The sequence below is a fragment of the Amphiura filiformis genome, chromosome 16, assembly GCF_039555335.1.
Source record: "Amphiura filiformis chromosome 16, Afil_fr2py, whole genome shotgun sequence".
In the NCBI taxonomy this organism is placed as follows: domain Eukaryota; kingdom Metazoa; phylum Echinodermata; class Ophiuroidea; order Amphilepidida; family Amphiuridae; genus Amphiura; species Amphiura filiformis.
This window is the reverse complement of record NC_092643.1, coordinates 1,487,307-1,506,106: the sequence shown is the minus strand read 5'-3', so window position 1 is coordinate 1,506,106 and position 18,800 is coordinate 1,487,307. Positions and strand designations below refer to the sequence as shown.

Genomic DNA, 18,800 nt, shown 5'->3' with positions numbered 1-18,800 from the left:
CGAGACTTAATTAATTATCGTGACCTTTTGCTCTACTTCCCAGTTGTTATTGACTAATTGACCTCCGACCCGGAACAAGTACCAGTCGTCGTATTCACAAACTAACATCACAATATTGTGGCTTGTAAACGTATATAAACCAATAATAGCCAATGTAACAAGATGGCAAATATTTGCACACGTCAAACTGACCACGGACAATAAAGTTATTGCTGACAGCAGAAATGTATTCTATATTATTTAAAACCTCAGCAATTTATCTGCAATTTTAATATTATTATACGATGCCTACCGACTGTTTTGCCAAATTTTACAGAGCACATTTACTATTCATGAGTCTAGCAAATTGTAAATTGTAAAATTTAAACAACTTAAGAGTGTAGATAATGTCCTAAGTAGTTCATCGTAATTCTGCGTTCACTTTAACAGAAATTGACCATCAAATTCCTTGGGGTAAGTCGGGTATTTGTCAGTACGTGATATCACATACGTATTACTTAAGGAGCATGTACTATGTCGTGTTAGCTGTACGTGATAAAATATATGATCAATATCAGGTCTCTTTAAATGTCAGTATCATTGTAAATCTTGTACCTTTCACTTGACGATAAGTCACGACAGCAAAGTAGAACCTTCGCCCTGCAAACATTTCATGCTATATAATGTACTGTAATATAAAAACAAAATCAGTCACGAAATAGAGGAATATTTTTCTATCAATCTCGTGAGTATTTTTGCACCATGGCCTCTTGATGTTACCGTAGGGGCACATGTAACGTGGGTGTATTCAAGTACTTATCTTGCGGGTTCAAAACCTACTCAACTCTGCCTTTCAAAATGAGCCTATAGTTATGTCAAATTTATATAAAAGAAAACAAAAACAGCTTGACTTTGGTTCTAAATGATACCCTCTAGCCAGAACAATATATCTGCCCGTTATCACTGTTTATTTAGAATGTAAATTACACCACTCAAAACCATACACTCAAAGATCTTGCTTGATGCTAACGGCAGGGAAGATATTAACAACTTCAGTTATCTGTTTATAGGAAAACTTTCCTGTTTGAAAAAATATTGTGATACTCTTACCAATAATGGAGGTTAGGAATGGTTGGACCAAGTTTCATTACGATTGTATTGTTGATGGTTGTATTACACAGTCATTTTCTCGGTGGGATATCGCATACGTATCGGGTGGTCCTATGTGGTATTCTCGTGTCATCACTCAGTAGTACCCGTCGAAGTACTCTCGTATGTTCCTCCTGCGATTCGTCATTCTTTACTTGTATAGTATACGGTCCAGTTTTGTCCTTGATATAAGTTCGCGTACCGTTCCACAGCGGCACCCGTGTAGTACCTCGTAATAGTACTTACACAAACTGGTAGGTACCGTTCCTCACTGGTACCTGCGATACCGTGTGGTACCTTACGATACCACGTATCGTCTTTCATCAGAGTAACTGACATGTCCCATGTCTCGGTCAGGCAGATAGCCCTGCGTGGCTAATCTCCTGTCGTCTTTTCTCAGCCGTCTCGTCCTTGTCATGTTGTTCATATCCAATCACCTTCGTTTGCGGCCTGTCCGTTATTATTTAAAGCGGAATAAGTGATTTCAATACCGTTTGAACTTGGAATCATTGGTTCTAACAGTAAATGTTCTGTACATCTAGCTGCTTCAGCTACTGCGGTAAGTTTGCGTGAAAGGTGCGGGTTTCCAACGGACATATTTTTTGTTTTCACTACTTCTAGTTGTGTATATAATCTTTTGAGTTCATCCTGAAAATACAAATGAATTAAAGACAATAAATATGAAAAGGAATTCTTTATTATGCGTGATATATCATTGGCAATTAATAATTGTGTTGTTTTGATAATTAAAGACATAATGTACGATTTCCATTTTAATTATGTTATTGATATAATTTACTCACAATGCTGAATTACTATTAGTAATAACTGTCAGGAAATGTTTCTGTTTATTTTAAGCCGAAATAACAAGGTAAAGTGAAAGAAACCCTACTGGCTATTTTAAGCGTTTAAACTATAATGTGTGAATATGACCAACTTGCTCTGTTGACCTGGCAAACTTAACGAATTTGGCTGATTCCATTTAGGGTGTCTGTTGAAACATGTGTAAACATTACAACTATGCCAAAAAATAATGTTTGAAAAAAATACGCAATTTCATATCATAAGATCGTACATTATGGTTTTAAAAGTGATATAGTGATGATAATAATGATTTGATCTTGATGAAGAATGATGATAACGATGAAAATGGCAAGAAAGAAGCGGACCATGGCGAAGGCAATATGATAACGCAAAGTAGGATTTCCAGCCGCCTGATTGCCGTTTCTTACGGAGTTTTCATTCTATTATGACACGTGTTAGAATATCTTAAATTTTAACTCCTGTACTTTTATTATCCAATTAAATGAAAGAAAAGTAATCGATATTGTTGTCAATATACGCTGGTACAGTGACGTAATAATCGGATTAACTACCATAGCAAGAGGTGAAAACAATTTGTGATTATACCGCGCTGCACTAGTACGTTCATGCGATACCTCTGCATTGAACCATATCACGCTGATCACTCGCACCTGTAAGATAAGTATCTTTGGAAAGAGCGGCATTGTATTCAATACTATGATTGCAGACATACACAGGTGATGAGTGCAACCTGCTTGTAGTGTAGCGCGATATATTCAAAATTGGTAGTTAATCCGATTTATTACGTCACTTTGCCAGCGTATAAGCATGATAAACTGAGATCTGTGTTTTCTGGGCGCTGGACTGGATGGTAGATGTAAATATTTCATCCATTTTACGTCATAAAGGCAATATCATTCGAAATATAACATTACATGCTGTGTATTCGTTAAGTATAGCATTGGATACTGGATATTCTGTCATCTGGAGTATAAAATCCCGTGTTAAGAATATCGAGATTACGCAAAGATACTTTTGCATGATTCTAAACATGGAGAGCTATAACCACATCATTTGTATGTGTGACTACCTAGATTGCATGTTTATTTATTCATCATGTTATCAGAGCAGAGAGTTCAAAAGGACATTCATTTAAAGCACGCGTAGAATCGTTAAATTATGAGATCCGGTAATTGAAAATCACACACGATTCCATTATTGGTATGCTTCCAATATTTATGTTTCTTAATTAGATTTTATGTAACTTATGAATATAATTCATTAACTCACAAAGAAGACGAAAATGTGAGGTGCAAGCAAATGCAGTGTAATATAAACATAACGTATGATTTCAATGTTTATCACATAGATTGCGACTTATTTGGATTGGTTTTGGATAACTTTTTAACTCCACAAAAATTACATCAATGAACTTTTTATGAAAATATTCTCTATAGCCGCTTTAGATTAAAGTTGGATACAACATCTCAACTGTCAACTCTATGATCATAGCATTGAAACAACGCATAATTCTTTACATTGAATCAACACAAAATATATGGATACATTATGACTAGATTTGAAAAAAATAAATTAAAAGTGGAAGTTTATAAGCAAATGTATATGAAATACGTATATAGATAAAATGTATGCTTGATACTCGCATTTTTGCCATATTTGATGTATGGATGTATTATTCATAGTAATGACTGCTATCCATTAAGAGTTTTTACGTCATGAACGGAAAGTACATTTCCTCAAAATATTCCCAAATTAAACACTCACGAGTAGATAGGCTTTCTCGGCGCGGATTCATAATAAGTTGAGGTATTTCGAAGAGTGCGCTGTCGGTTATCACATTACCGGTGCAGTTGGTCACTGTGTGATTGGTCGGGTTTTCGTCAGATGTCCTGTTGAAGTCAATGACACATATGACGAAAGCTCGACTACTCACACAGGGACCGGCTGCACCGATACTGTAATAACCGATGCGTATTGGTAGAAATACTATAACATACTAAACACTCGCATTTTATTACTTTTTTAAAGGAGTTAAGTTGCGCTTTCTTTTTAAAGTAGCTAGGAGCCCACAATACCAGAATTTTGTTTGATCCATTGCTAATGTTTTATATAGTTAAATAATAAAGCATATATACTTGTCTACTTCAACCAAAATAAAGTCAAAATATGTGAGTATCACAACACAAACTGATGTGAAAGATTCATGTGAGTATCACAACATAACTGAGATATTATGTGAGTATCACAACATAACTGAGATATTATGTGTGTATCACAACATAACTGAGATATTATGTGAGTATCACAACATAACTGAGATATTATGTGAGTATCACAACATAACTGAGATATTATGTGAGTATCACAACATATCTTAGATATTATGTGAAAGATTCATGTGAGTATCACACCATAACTGAGATATTATGTGAGTATCACAACATAACTGAGATATTATGTGAAAGATTCATGTGACTATCACAATATAACTGAGATATTATGTGAGTATCACAACATAACTGAGATATAATGTGTGTATCACAACATAACTGAGATAATATGTGAGTATCACAACAGAACTGAGATATTATGTGAAAGATATGGCAGTATTAGAGGAGCGAAACATGTATACCATGCATTGATACACGCATGCTAGTCGTGCTGTCCATTTTGTAAGCAACCTACCAGTAAGCGTGTATTAAGGCTGGTGCGGGCGGACGGGCGGGTGGGCGGGAGAGGTGGGTCTATCTCCAGCTCACCTCAATGTCTCGTTGAGATAACGGCCTCTCTTCTTGTTTCGCCATAAGACCTTGAGATGATAATGACACACCAGCATCCCACGTTCTTTGTCTTGTGCCGATTGTTGTTGTGGATTTTAACCTACTCTCTGTTTTGTCGCCTTTCCCTTGTATGCATAAATATATCTGGTTGAAAAGATATTAAAAAAAGAAGTTATTTCCTTGTATGCATAAAGATAAAAACATCATATTGTATTAAGTTCGACAACATCATTATTGTCCCTAATCTGGACCTTGAATGTTAATGTTTTCACCTGAAAACATAAATAATGGAACATTTTGAGAGCCCAGAACGGATCAAAGTCACATCTTTCAGCTACCTTCGACTATATTTATAATTACGTATTTATAAATACGCAAGAGACTCATGGGCACGACATACCAAGACCAGCAAGCGTGACAAATCCTCATGCATCGAAAAAAATAGCAACTATTTAGATAAATATCATAAAAAATTATTACACTTGCTGGGATTCCGAATTTGTAATATGTTATCAACAACAACATTTTGAAAGTATTTGCCGACGGAAAAAATATTTAAACAATCACAAAGTTAAAAAACATTTTGCTGCACAGTAGTCGCGTGTTGTTTACCGCCTTTGCATTTAAATGTACAGGAAGATCACCCGCTAAGTAGAAAGTCACTTCGAGACTTATTGTCTATAAGTTGTTATGGCAGCGTGGAGATGGCTACGTGCGTATTAATATATTCAAAGCATACGGTCTTTGATTCAAATAAATAAATAAATAAATAAATAAATAATTATATAAATAAATAAGTAAATAAAATCCCAAATAGATAAAAATGAACAAATACAAGTTATAACCACAGCTTGTTCATCGTTAACCTGTCAAATCTGCATGCATGAGAAGAAGGAAGAATATTTGGGAGTTATAACACGCGCTGCATTTAGGTTCAATTAAAATTAAATTAAACGTGCATATATGAGAATGATTATTAAAAAACCTCCGCTTGTTCATTGCAGATGTGCGTAATTTATTAGCAGCCGATGTGAAACATGCGGAAACACAAGTGGATATTAGGCTTTTGATGCAAGTCCTGGCATGCCCCTTTAAGCGTATACCTTCGCAAATAATCGAACAGTAGAGAAGGAAAGATGGTTTCATGATTTTACTGACAGTGATAGTACAATTATCTCCTTCGGGCATTCCAAAAATTCCAATGTCAAAGTAAATACCAAGTTTAAATCGGGAACAATTCTATTAAACCGAAATACATTCTGTCCTTTATACAGTAAGCCAAAAAAGTAAGGTACCAGTTATGTTCACCTCCTGTATATCCTCAATAAAGACAGATATGTCATAATTGGAACCAGTAGCCAATAGCCGCATCTGTTAGCTCGAATTTAAGACCTCATTTGTTGAAATTATTCAAGAAATAAAGTCACGGCGATCCCAAAACCCAAGGAAGATACCGATTTAAAAGTTGCAGTTTGCTGCATTAAATGCCCTATTGATTTGTACACAAAGTGCTGGTGAACAAGAGAACTAGCGCTGCACTTCCATTGATTAGCACGTTAAAATTAGCGTCGTGCTTTCATTGATTTGATTTCGTTTCTTCTTTAGGTTTTAGATCACCGTTTCTTTAATTCTTAACCAATTTCAACAAATAAGGTCTTAAATCAGAGCTAAAGAGTACTGGTATTGACTTTTTGTTTTAATTTTGACATATTTGTCTTTATTTAGGATATACAGGGGTGAACATAACTGGTACCTTAATTCTTTGGCTCACTGTATAATAGAAGCAAATATCATAATTTGACATTTCTACGATTTAGGATTCTGGAGTTATTGGGGTAATATATGCTATTCAAATGTTGCACTTGTGACTCCATACAGAGTGGCCATCATTTCTCAAAACATATCCATAACAGTTTGATTTTGATAATAATTTTATTGAAGTAGTTTAGAACAGTTTTGTCCACTGTATATCACACATTCCAGCCATTAGAGAGATATGAATATATAGCTACAAAACATGAATTGCACCTTTAAATAACAGTTGCAGAAGGTATTCACATTTTGTGCATTCACATGAGTAGCACATCATATTTTCTTTGTTATGGAATTCGAGTCAACTCCCAAAAGCAACACTTTTCAGCGCTACATTGAAATATTCAAGAAAGACAAAACGAAAAAAAAACCATATTGCGTTATCAATGGAACATTATACGTAAAAAAACGGTTTCATGAGGGTCATGTTTGGCAGACTAGCAAAACATGACACGGATATTGAGTGAAACTAGTGCAGACAAGACAAACTATAATATTTGGGTTGGGTTACTTGCTTGGCGCCATTTTTATAACCTAAACTTTACCCCCTTACAAATTTAGATGATTATGTCGGCAGAAACATATGGAACAATGTATGATGCTCAGTTTTTTTTATATAGAATGCACAATCCGTTGATTCAATTTGCTGTTAACATAGGAAATGTAACACTGTGTTCTGTTGTATTTCCTGCCCCTGGGGTATCGATGGCAACTTTTAAGATTCAAAAATCTTATAGTAGAAATGATAATTTAAAGAAAGAGAATGAAGGAGGAAAAACGAGAACAAGAAGAAAACGGAAGAAGAAGGAGAATAATAAAAATACGAACAAAACGAGATCAACACACTTAACAAGATGAACAAGAACATGAAAAGAAGAAGAAGAAGAAGAAGAAAAAAAACCCCATAAAAATACAAATCTCTGTTTGATTTTGATCAAATTTTGGTATTTGGTAGTTTCGAACAGCTGTATAAAAACCGAAACGATCAAATTCTGTCCATTGCAGTAAATTACACATTGCAGCCATTAGAGAGGTTTGATTATGTAGCTACAAAACACAGGCTGCATCTTTAAATGACATTTTCAGAAAGTATTCACATTTCGCATTCACTTGAGTAGCAAATCATTTTTTTGTTTGTTATGGAATTCGAGTCATCTCCCAAAAGCAACACTTTTCAGCGCTACATTAAAATATTCAAGAAAGACAAAACGAAAACAAAATCATATTGCGTTATCAATGGAACATTATACGTAAAAAAACGGCTCATGAGGGTCATGTTTGGCAGACTAGCAAAACATGACACGGATATTGAGTGAAACTAGTGCAGACAAGACAAACTATAATATTTGGGTTGGGTTACTTGCTTGGCGCCATTTTTATAACCTAAACTTTATCCCCTTGCAAATTTAGATGATTATGTCGGCAGAAACATATGGGACAATGTATGATGCTCAGTTTTTCATAGAATGCACAATCTCGTAGTAGAAATAATTTTAAGAAAGAGGGTGAGGAGAAACGAGAACCAGAACGAGAAGAAAACGAAGAACAACTTAGACAAGGAAAAGAACAAAACGACCCAGAAAGAGGAGAAGGAGAATGATAAATATACGAACAAAGAAGAAGAAGAAGAAGAAGAAGAAGAAGAAGAAGAAGAAGAAGAAGACGACGACGACGAAGAAGAGGACGAAAAGGTTGAAGAATGAAGGATGTATTAATTAGTCTTGCATTTCTTTACTGATGATACAGAGTGCATAACTTATTTACTTGGAGTTATTGGGGGCAATATTATGCTATTCAAATGTTGAAATTGTGACTCCATACACAGTGAACATCAATCCTCAAAAAACCCATTAAAATTAACGATCTCAGTTTGATTTTGATCAAATTTTAGTAATTTCGAACCACGTGTGGTTTCGAACAGCTGTACAAAAATCGAAACGATCAAATTCTGTCCATTGCAGTAAATTACACATTCCAGCCATTAGAGAGGTATGATTATGTAGCTACAAAACACGGGTTGTACCTTTAAATGACATTTTCAGAAGGTATTCACATTGCGCATTCACGTGAGTAGCACATCATTTTTTTCTTTGTTATGGAATTCGAGTCATCTCCCAAAAGCAACACTTTTCAGCGCTACATTAAAATATTCAAGAAAGACAAAACGAAAAAAACCCCATATTGCGTTATCAATGGAACATTATACGTAAAAAAACGGCTCATGAGGGTCATGTTTGGCAGACTAGCAAAACATGACACGGATATTGAGTGAAACTAGTGCAGACAAGACAAACTATAATATTTGGGTTGGGTTACTTGCTTGGCGCCATTTGTATAACCTAAACTTTACCCCCTTGCGAATTTAGATGATTATGTTGGCAGAAACATATGGAACAATGTATGATGCTCAGTTTTTTATAGAATGCACAATCCGTTGATTCAATTTGCTTGTTAACATAGAAAATGTAACACTGTGTTCTGTTGTATTCCCTGCCATAAGGGTATCGATTGCAACTTTTAAGAGTAAAAAATTTTTGTTGTAGAAATGATATTTTTAAGAAAGAGGGTGAAGAAGGAAAAACGAGAACAAGAACAAGACAAGACGAAAACGGAGAACAACTTAGACAAGAAGAAGGACAAGGAGACACAGAAAAGAAACGAAAGAGAATAATAAAAATACGAACAAAACGAGATCAACACACTTAACAAGATGTACAAGAACATAAAGATGAGAAGATGAGGATAAAGAAGAAGAAGAAGAGGAAGAAAATGTTGAAGAATTACAGATGTATTAAATAATCTTGCCTTTTTTACTGAAGATACAGAGTGTATAAATGATTTACTTGGAGTTATTGGGGCAATATATGCTATCAAAATGTTGAAATTGTGACTCCACACACAGTGGCCATCGATCCTCAAAAAACCCATAAAAATTACAAATTTCAGTTTGATTTTGATCACATTTTGGTAGTTTCGAACATCTGTACAAAACAAAAACCGAAACGATCAAATTCTGTCCATTGCAGTAAAAAACGGCTCATGAGGGTCATGTTTAGCAGACAAGCAAAACATGACACGGATATTGAGTGAAACTAGTGCAGACAAGACAAACTATAATATTTGGGTTGGGTTACTTGCTTGGCGCCATTTTTATAACCTAAACTTTACCCCCTTGCGAATTTAGATGATTATGTCGGCAGAAACATATGGAATAATGTATGACGCTCAGTTTTTCATAGAATGCACAATCCGTTGATTCAATTTGCTTGTTAACATAGAAAATGTAACACTGTGTTCCTTTGTATTCCCTGCCCCAAGGGTATCGATTGCAACTTTTAAGACTAAAAAATCTCGTAGTAGGAATGATAATTATAAGAAAAAGGTTGAAGGAGGAAAACCGAGAACAAGAACAAGACAAGACGAAAACGGAGAACAACTTAGACAAGGAACAAAAAGACCCAGAAAGAAAGGGAATAAGTAAAAAATACGAACAAAAACGAGATCAACACACTTAACAAGATGAACAAGAACAAGAAGTTGAGCAGACGAGGACGAAGAAGAAGAAGAAAAAGAAGAAGAATATTGGCGGATATATTAATCCTGCCTTATTTTGCTGATGATATATGGTGTATAAATTATTTACGTCATTTTAAGCTTAAATATCGCTATTTGAAGCACAATACGTTGTCAACATGATCAATTTTCTAAAAATAAACCAATGTAATAAAGTAAGCAATGTATTAAAAATAAGTCTGCGTCCATAGTTGACATGGTGGTATTTATAAAACACTGGAATTATGCAAGTGCCCATTGCCCCATAATGCATTTTGCTTACAGCATCTAAATATGTCACACTGCGCAATCTTATAGACCACCGGAGTTACACAGTGAGTATGTGTGACGTAATTTAAGGTTAACATCAAGATGCATTATTGGATACAAACAAATAGAGAATTATTCTGTCATCACAATATAATTTATCAGATTTCTGTTGATGGAATATTGCATGTAATAGTCTCTTAATTTCATCCGTCATAGCCGTTAGCCATCAATCAGATCTGTCGAAAGAATGAGCCGATACGATTAAATTTTCATTTGTGAATACTGTTAGTTAGTGATGCACGAACCAGGTTCTATCAAAAATTGACATACCAAAAAAAAATCATCAATATTACAGTGATTTCTGCATCAGTTTGACACAAAATATTTGTGGATTTTGAATAATTGTGACCCTGCTCCCACGAAATGAGCGTAAAGGGGTCAGTCCATATGATATCAAGGAGGTCCCCACCTGACCCCCTCAGATTTGCTTTATATTTTAGTCATATGTTGTACCTGTAAAATATTAAAACCTGCCAATTTGAGGTCTGTAGCTCTTACGGATTTTCTGTGGCAGCCATTTAAAGTTGGAGTATGGTGGTCTAAATTTGGACTCAAAAGTTGCCCTTTAAATAAATGTCATCTTTGGGAGTCTGTGACTTCTTTACAAAAAGAGAGAGAGGTCTGAAACCTTGTATACACACTAACTGCATGCCCAAATTGTCAAAAAGTAAAAAAAAAAAAATCTGTAATTGTGCGTTGTGTCACGGGGTCATTAAATATGCAAGAAAAATGTAATGTTTTAGCCCCTAAATTCACATTTTTGTCAGATTAATTATTTTTTGTTGTCACTGATGCTAAATATAGGTTAAATACAATACATATCCAAAAAATTGAGGTCACAACTCATTTACATTTCGAACAGCGCCCTCACGAAGATGAAATTTATTGCAAACTCAACCTTTTCAGGGGGTCCAAAGTCGATGTGGTCCACCTTCAAAATTTATAAAACATTTTTTTTATATGACTACTGGTCTTAAATTACAACTTTGCAAAGTCCCAGTAATTGTCTAGGTTGACTTCATATAAAACGACAAGCCCAAAGTTGACCATTTTCTTATGATTGCATGTACTGCAAATGTGCCGAATTTGGAAGGCTTAAAGTCAAATTGGCCCCAACATTGAAAATAAAATGGAAATTAAAGTAAATAGGGCCAATAACTACGCATCTAGTCATTTGTTTTCAATATTGTGGCCATTTTGACTTTTAAACCTTCCGAATTCGGCACATTTGCAGTACATACAATCATAAGAAAATGGTCAACTTTGGGCTTGTCGTTTTATATGAAGTCAACCTATAAAATTACTGGGATTGAGCAAAGTTGTACTTTAAGACTAGTAGTCATATAAAAGTGATGTCTAATGAATTTTGAAGGTTGACCACATTGACTTTGGGCCCCCTGAAAAAGTTGAATTTGCAACTTAAATTTCATCTTTGCGAGGGCGCTGTTCGAAATGTAAATAAATTGTCACCTCTATGTCTTATATATGCATTGTATTTGTCCTATATATCGCATCAGTGACAACAAAAAACAATTATTCTGACAAAAAAATTAAATTTAGGGGCGCTAAACTTGCCAGTATACAAAACATTACATTTTTTTTGCATATTTAATGACCCCGTGACACAACGCGCAATTACAGACATTTTTTTTTTACTTTTTGACAAATTGGGCATGCAATTAGTGTGTATACAAGGTTTCAGACCTCTCTCTCTTTTTATTAGGAAGGTACAGGCTACCAAAGATGAAATTTATTCAAAGGGCAACTTTTTGGTCTAAAGTTATACCGTAAACGTTCGCCTAATGGCGCACCTGGGCTCCTTTGCCTTGGGGTAATTTTCATGTGAAAAAAGTGAGCTCCCTCCTCTGAAAGAATTAAAGTTCAGTGCCCTTATTTGTTGGTGGGTATTTTACGGGAGGGCACTTTTAGGGTGTGCCTAAAATTCCACTTATGTCAAGGGAGCCCATAGCGCCATTAGGCGAACGTTTACGGTATTCCCCTACTCCAACTTTAAATAGCTGCCACAGAAAATCTGTATATTGAAAATAAAATGGAAATAAAAGTAAATAGGGCCAATAACTACGCATCTAATCATTTATTTTCAATATTGTGGCCAATTTGACTTTTAAGCCTTCCAAATTCGGCACATTTGCAGTACATGCAATCATAAGGAAATGGTCAACTTTGGGCTTGTCGTTTTATATGAAGTCAACCTAGACAATTACTGGGACTTTGCAAAGTTGTAATTTAAGACTAGTAGTCACCTAAAAAAATGTTTTATAAATTTTGAAGGTGGACCACATCGACTTTGGACCCCCTGAAAATGTTGAATTTGCAATAAATTTCATCTTCGTGAGGGCGCTGTTCGAAATGTAAATGAGTTGTGACCTCAATATTTTGGATATGTATTGTATTTAACTTATATTTAGCATCAGTGAAAACAAAAAATAATTAATCTGACAAAAAATGTGAATTTAGGGGGGCTAAACTTGCCAGTTTACAAAACATTACATTTTTTCTTGCATATTTAATGACCCCGTGACACAACGCACAATTACAGATTTTTTTTTTTACTTTTTGACAATTTGGGCATGCAGTTAGTGTGTATACAAGGTTTCAGACCTCTCTCTCTTTTTGTAAAGAAGTCACAGACTCCCAAAGATGACATTTATTTAAAGGGCAACTTTTGAGTCCAAATTTAGACCCCATACTCCAACTTTAAATGGCTGCCACAGAAAATCCGTAAGAGCTACAGACCTCAAATTTGCAGGTTTTTAATATTTTACAGGTACAACATATGACTAAAATATAAAGCAAATCTGAGGGGGTCAGGTGGGGACCTCCTTGATATCATATGGACTGACCCAAAGTCGCAAGTTGGTAGTTTCGAGACACCTGGCTGCTGAATTGGTGTTCTTTCTTTGATGCGCACCTGTACATGTCAGAAGTATGTCCATGTGAATTAGACATTTTGTATGGGGTACAACATGCACAGCATGACATTCAAAAAGGACACACCGTTGGCTTTTACATGCACGCATCAAACAAAGAACATTAATTCATCAGGCAGCAGGTTTCGAAACTACCAATTTGCGACTTTTAGCTGATTTGTGGGTAGGTCACGTATGTATTGAACTCCTAGATACGGATACACTGCACTGTACGAAAAAATAGACGAAATTAATATATAATAACCCTCCAAACAACGGTATCATCCAGAACCAATTTTTCTACCTACATTACACAGCAGACATTTGTGATGAGGCATTAAGATACGGGTAGCCATGTTGGTTTCTTTTGTGCAACGACAATGGCAACTTATTTATTTATGAATAGGGAGTCGGTAGTTGAATAAACCATAAACAGTCAGCCACCTGGACAACCGATTCTTTAGAAATGCTTAGTTTTTACATGTTAAAATCAGCACAATTCAGAGATACACCTTTTTGCTATGAAATTAATTTTCTCGGTCAAATATAAAGCAATAATTTTTGTTTCTTCAGTAATGTCAGTTAAAAACTTGGTGCTTGGATATACATTTTTTTTAAAATCCTGGTGTTAAAATTAAGCATCAAATTGTGTCTTTTAGTGTGATATTTTTAATTTTTATAGGCCTTGAATTCGCCCGCGAGCTTTTTACGGAATTCATGTTTTAGCGTCTCAAACTAATATAGTTTGCTAAAGAAAGATATTTCCCACCCCTGTAAGGCACATCGTGTGGGTCTATATGTTATAGGTTTGTCAGAATTTCCGTTTTTGTTTTACCCTTTTTCCCTTCATGCTCCAAAAATGTCTAACTCAGTACTTTTATCTCAAGAGCAACCAGCAGAAATAGTCGATATTTCCTTTGTTGTATATCCAGGTCAATTTTCCATTGAAAGCAAATTGCCCGACCAGCGATTTGGTAGCCCAAATCCCCAATTGAGTGTTCTGGTTAAACATGATCAGTAGGAGCGCTATAGGCCTGGGAATTTTTTTGCTATATTGAAGTTCTAGCAACACTGTAGCCATGCCGGTATTCCTATTAAACCCAGGGATATCGATCCACAATGCGAGTATTAGCCTTAGATTTCACGCGTTGATTTTGAAAATGGTCAGCCGGCAGTAAAAATGGTGAAATGAAAACGCAAATTCTGACAAAACTATGATATATCGCTCACGGTGATGTGCGTTAGAAAGTTGGGAAAAATCCTTCATTAGCGAACTATCTTACTTTGAAAAGCTAAAGGTTGATCCAAAAAAGGCTCGCGGGCAGAGTTTAAGCCTATCAAAATCGAAAATCTTACACTAAATGACTAAATTTCACGCCTAAGTTTAACACTACAGTGTGGGCCAAAAACAACTTTACCCAATTTCAGAGGGTGGTTGCTCGAATTGTAGAAGAGCTATTCATAATATTGTTACATACTCTAAATGTATATATTTCTAAAAGTATGTGATGAAGAAATGAAAGTAAAAAAAGCTAAATTAACAAAATGGTGCTAGTTTTACGTCCGAGGGTCAAAAATCACTTTGTCCACACGTAATTCAATGGTATGTGTCCGATTGCTAAGAGTACGGCATCATATGCGTTGTCATACATGTAATTGGTAAACACGTTTGGCTTGTCTTTGAAAAGTGATGATTGTTTTACATGCATGAAAGAAATACAAGCGATTTTAACCCCCATTTACTTGTCATGTACTCGAACTTTACTCCTGTCATTGACCAAAAATTAGCATACAAATTACACAATTACAATGGTTTTATCTGGCGCAATTTTTGAATTTGAAATAGGCCTTCGTGCATTTTGTGACTGCGTGGCTTATTTCTAAATAGGTTTGCAGGGTGTCAAGATAAGACGATTCACAACACAAGAGATGACTTTTATGGCAGAGGTATACTTAATTAAGAACAGGAAGCTTTTTGGTAGTGCGGCGTCAATTTCGGATTTGTTTCCCGAACGTAAGATCCCACCGAAACCTACCATAACTCTACATACTCAACCTCGGAAGTGTGATGAATATATGCAAAGCACGGAGCAGGTGTCCGAGAACTGGTCCTTCAGCTGCAAATATTGCAGTGGTTCAAAGGGAACTTGCTGCTAACCCCAAAGTCAGTTGTCGACGAAACAATTTGCCGAACATACCACGAACGCAATAAGTTCAATAACTTCAAACTTCAAACTTTCTTGTAGATAACATTTCATAATGACAAAAAAATCAGGTCTGAGGTTACAATTGCTTTGCGCAGAATTGTGTTTATCTTTTCAGCGTGAAAGCTACATATCATGACGAAATATCATAGCTTGACATTTAAATTAAATGTTTGAATTATTTGATTGTGTTATATAAAATAGCTGAACAAATGTGTGCGTATACTGAGTGGTTCTCAATCTCATTCTTTACCGAACTCGCCATTGCAAGTGATGCGACGCGACAGCTAGTAGGCCTTCGCGTGGACAAAGTTAATTTTGACTCTTTGATTTAAAACTAGCGTCACGTTTTTAATTTAATATATTTTTGGATAGTTTTTTCACCAAATACTCTAAAGAAGATGTACTTTACGAATATGTGAAAACAATTTGCAGCAGACTTTTTAGTTTTGAGATATGAACCTTTTAAATTGGGTAAAGTTGTTTTTGTCCCACACTGTAGAATTAAAAAAAAAATACAGTATCAAGCACTACAATTTTTCCTGACATTTACTGAAAAAATGAAAATGATTGCTTTTCATTTGGCCGAGAAAATTAATTTTACATCGAAAAGGTGTAACTAAAAATTTAGCTCATTTCAACACCAAATTCGATCGTTTGTATTGCCTCATTAAATGACTGAGTGAGCCTTGCATAACAAAAGAATCGGTTGTCCAGGATGCTAACTGTAAATGGATGTAGGAAAAATTAGGTTTTAACCTATTGATCACATTTTATGACTCATTCTCTTGGTCGGGCTGACGTCACAAAGGGGAAATAGCCTTGTAAAACCAGTGTTCGCATGTGCAGTTCCCCTTTCTCGAACTGGTTTCGCGCGCTTGTGCAAAGGGGACGAAGGGGACAATGTTCCCGGATGTCCGACCGAGTGGATATGCTTGTAGGCATTGGTCATGTGGAAAGATACATCAATACTTCACTTCAGACCTTCAATACGCAAGATACACCATAGAAATTGATTCAATTTGAACGACTTTGGAAACATTGATGCCTGAATGGATAGTTATAAATGTTATAATGAGTTTACCGTAATGGTTTTCTTCTTAAGAAATATGTTGTTAACCAAATATAGCTTTGAAATGAAATTTAGACACAGAAAAAGTAATAAAAAGCATTAAAAAGACTTAAAAAATGGTCGACCTTGATTTTGGCCAATTTTTGGGTCGGTTGGTGGAGGGCAAGCAACCAATTGTTTGTGACCTTATCTAGCTCATACACTGCAAATAATTATTAACACCTCGGACGCATTCATAAATTTAAGCCCTTTTGAACACCTGACACGTGTTCATAAAAAATGCTTTCCCTCAGGTCACTCCAGAATAGCAGGATAAAGTAAAAACTGTGGCATTATTCTCCAGTTTATGATTCCATTAGCATTGTTATTTTGTTAACAGCAGTGTTCTATTTTTCAGTTTAAGAACACCGTTAGGGCATCTGAACGCTAGTGTTGTGACCAATTAGTTTAAGAACATCTTCAGAGCATCTAGTGTTGTGATGCGGCCAAGGTGTTCAAACGTTGGAAATACTAAGTGTCATGTGTTCAGGATGTCAAAGTTGACCGAAGCCAAAATCACGTTGTTGGTCATAATGACCATTCAAATGATCTGTGACCTTGGGTTGGTCATGTAGCACCAGACCATGGTCCTATTGGCAAACTAGGCCAAAGCATATGGATACTACGTCTCGTTTTCTGATTGGCAGAAGAAGACTCCAGTAAAAACTGGACGGGTACTAGGTGTTCAAAAGGTGTTTCATTTCATGTGTTCTATTTTACACATACCTAGCACACACTGGTTGACTACTGGTGTCTCTAATGCGATTATATTATTTAAACAACTGTAGGATATGGCGGTATTCAAAAATGTCCATCAGATGAAGGGAAATGGTTTTATTGTTCCTTTCAAAATTTACAATTTATGGCTTGAGCGCATCATAACACAGTAAGTTTGCTGTATCCGCGAATCTTTCTGTAAATCATAAAAATAATAAAGTGATGAAAATTAAGTTTAGGCTACGCGTTGTTTTGTTAGCCAATCATACGTCAGCCCACCAGATGGTTTAATCATCATAATCACCATTCTATTCAAAGTTTATGCCGCAGGTTCTGATTAACAGTCAGAAGATTTATGACCTAGCGTAGTTTGACTTTACTTCATTGGAATCGGTAACTTGAACAGGAGCCTATATGTTGATTGATGGCATGTAAAACTTAGTCATTTTAAAGAAAAGTTGAACAACGATGGCGCTATTTATCTTATATCTTGTTTGCATCTTTAGAACATCAGAAAAATACAAATGGCAAGGATATTTAATTTTTTTTTATCATACAATGTAAGGAATAAGTCATATTATTTAAATTAAAAATATATGTAAATAGCGCCCTCAATTTTCACACAAATGTACAGTTTATAGAATAAACATTATTCCAAAAGTATAAAAAGATGAATAATTTGATATAGAAACGAAAATCTATATTAAAAAAAATCTATATTAAAAATAGCTAAAAACATTATGTTAGTGTTATGTTAGCTGTTGTTATTGTTCAGGCCTAGAATTGAACATTATAATGTTTTGTTAGAAGAAAAAATATAAGCTACTGTAAAATGGTTGTAAATAGATAAATTTCGGCTATCTTGGCTTACTCGCAAGCTGAATCCTCAAAACCCCTCAAAATACTCAGTAATATTTAAATCTATTGAATTTGCATGATAACATAGACTGGGTATGTAATCTACTGCATGTGAATATTTTATGAATACCTCTTATTTGCTTTTGGTTTGCCCCGTAAGATAAAATAAAACCCATCAAAAAGCAAGTTGCATACAGATTTTCAGCAGGACCACACCGTCTTGTCATTATGACCTGTGCATATTTTGTAAAAAATCATTTCATATGATACCGGAAAGCAATTTTAGTGTTCTTTTGAATAAAACAACAACATATCTTCATTAAGCACCTTTATATCATACAGATTTAACCATTCACACATTTGAGTATTGCAAATGAAGTTGTTCTGGTACCAGACACCAAGCATTGCACACATTATTACCGCATGCAAATGTTTAGTTATTAAAAAACAAATGCCATAACTTTTGAATGAAACAACCAAATTCTAAATTCATGTAAAATAGAACACAGAAGGGTAGTGTAATTTTATTCACGGTGTCCACGATTCCCTTTTA

The 18,800-nt window shown here is 35.1% G+C and overlaps 1 protein-coding gene across 1 annotated transcript in view; it reads right to left on the bottom strand.

Annotated features, from left to right (window-relative positions):
- Positions 1-267: 267 nt before the first annotated feature.
- LOC140135411 (probable G-protein coupled receptor CG31760) overlaps positions 268-18,800 on the bottom strand; it is a 195,972-nt gene continuing 177,439 nt past the window's right edge. The window contains exons 10-11 of the mRNA XM_072156902.1: positions 4,713-4,877; positions 268-1,776 (exon numbers count right to left, since the gene is read on the bottom strand). Of these exons, the coding sequence (XP_072013003.1) occupies positions 1,552-1,776; positions 4,713-4,877 (390 nt within the window). The 3' untranslated portion in view covers positions 268-1,551. The remainder of the gene's footprint in view (positions 1,777-4,712; positions 4,878-18,800) is intronic.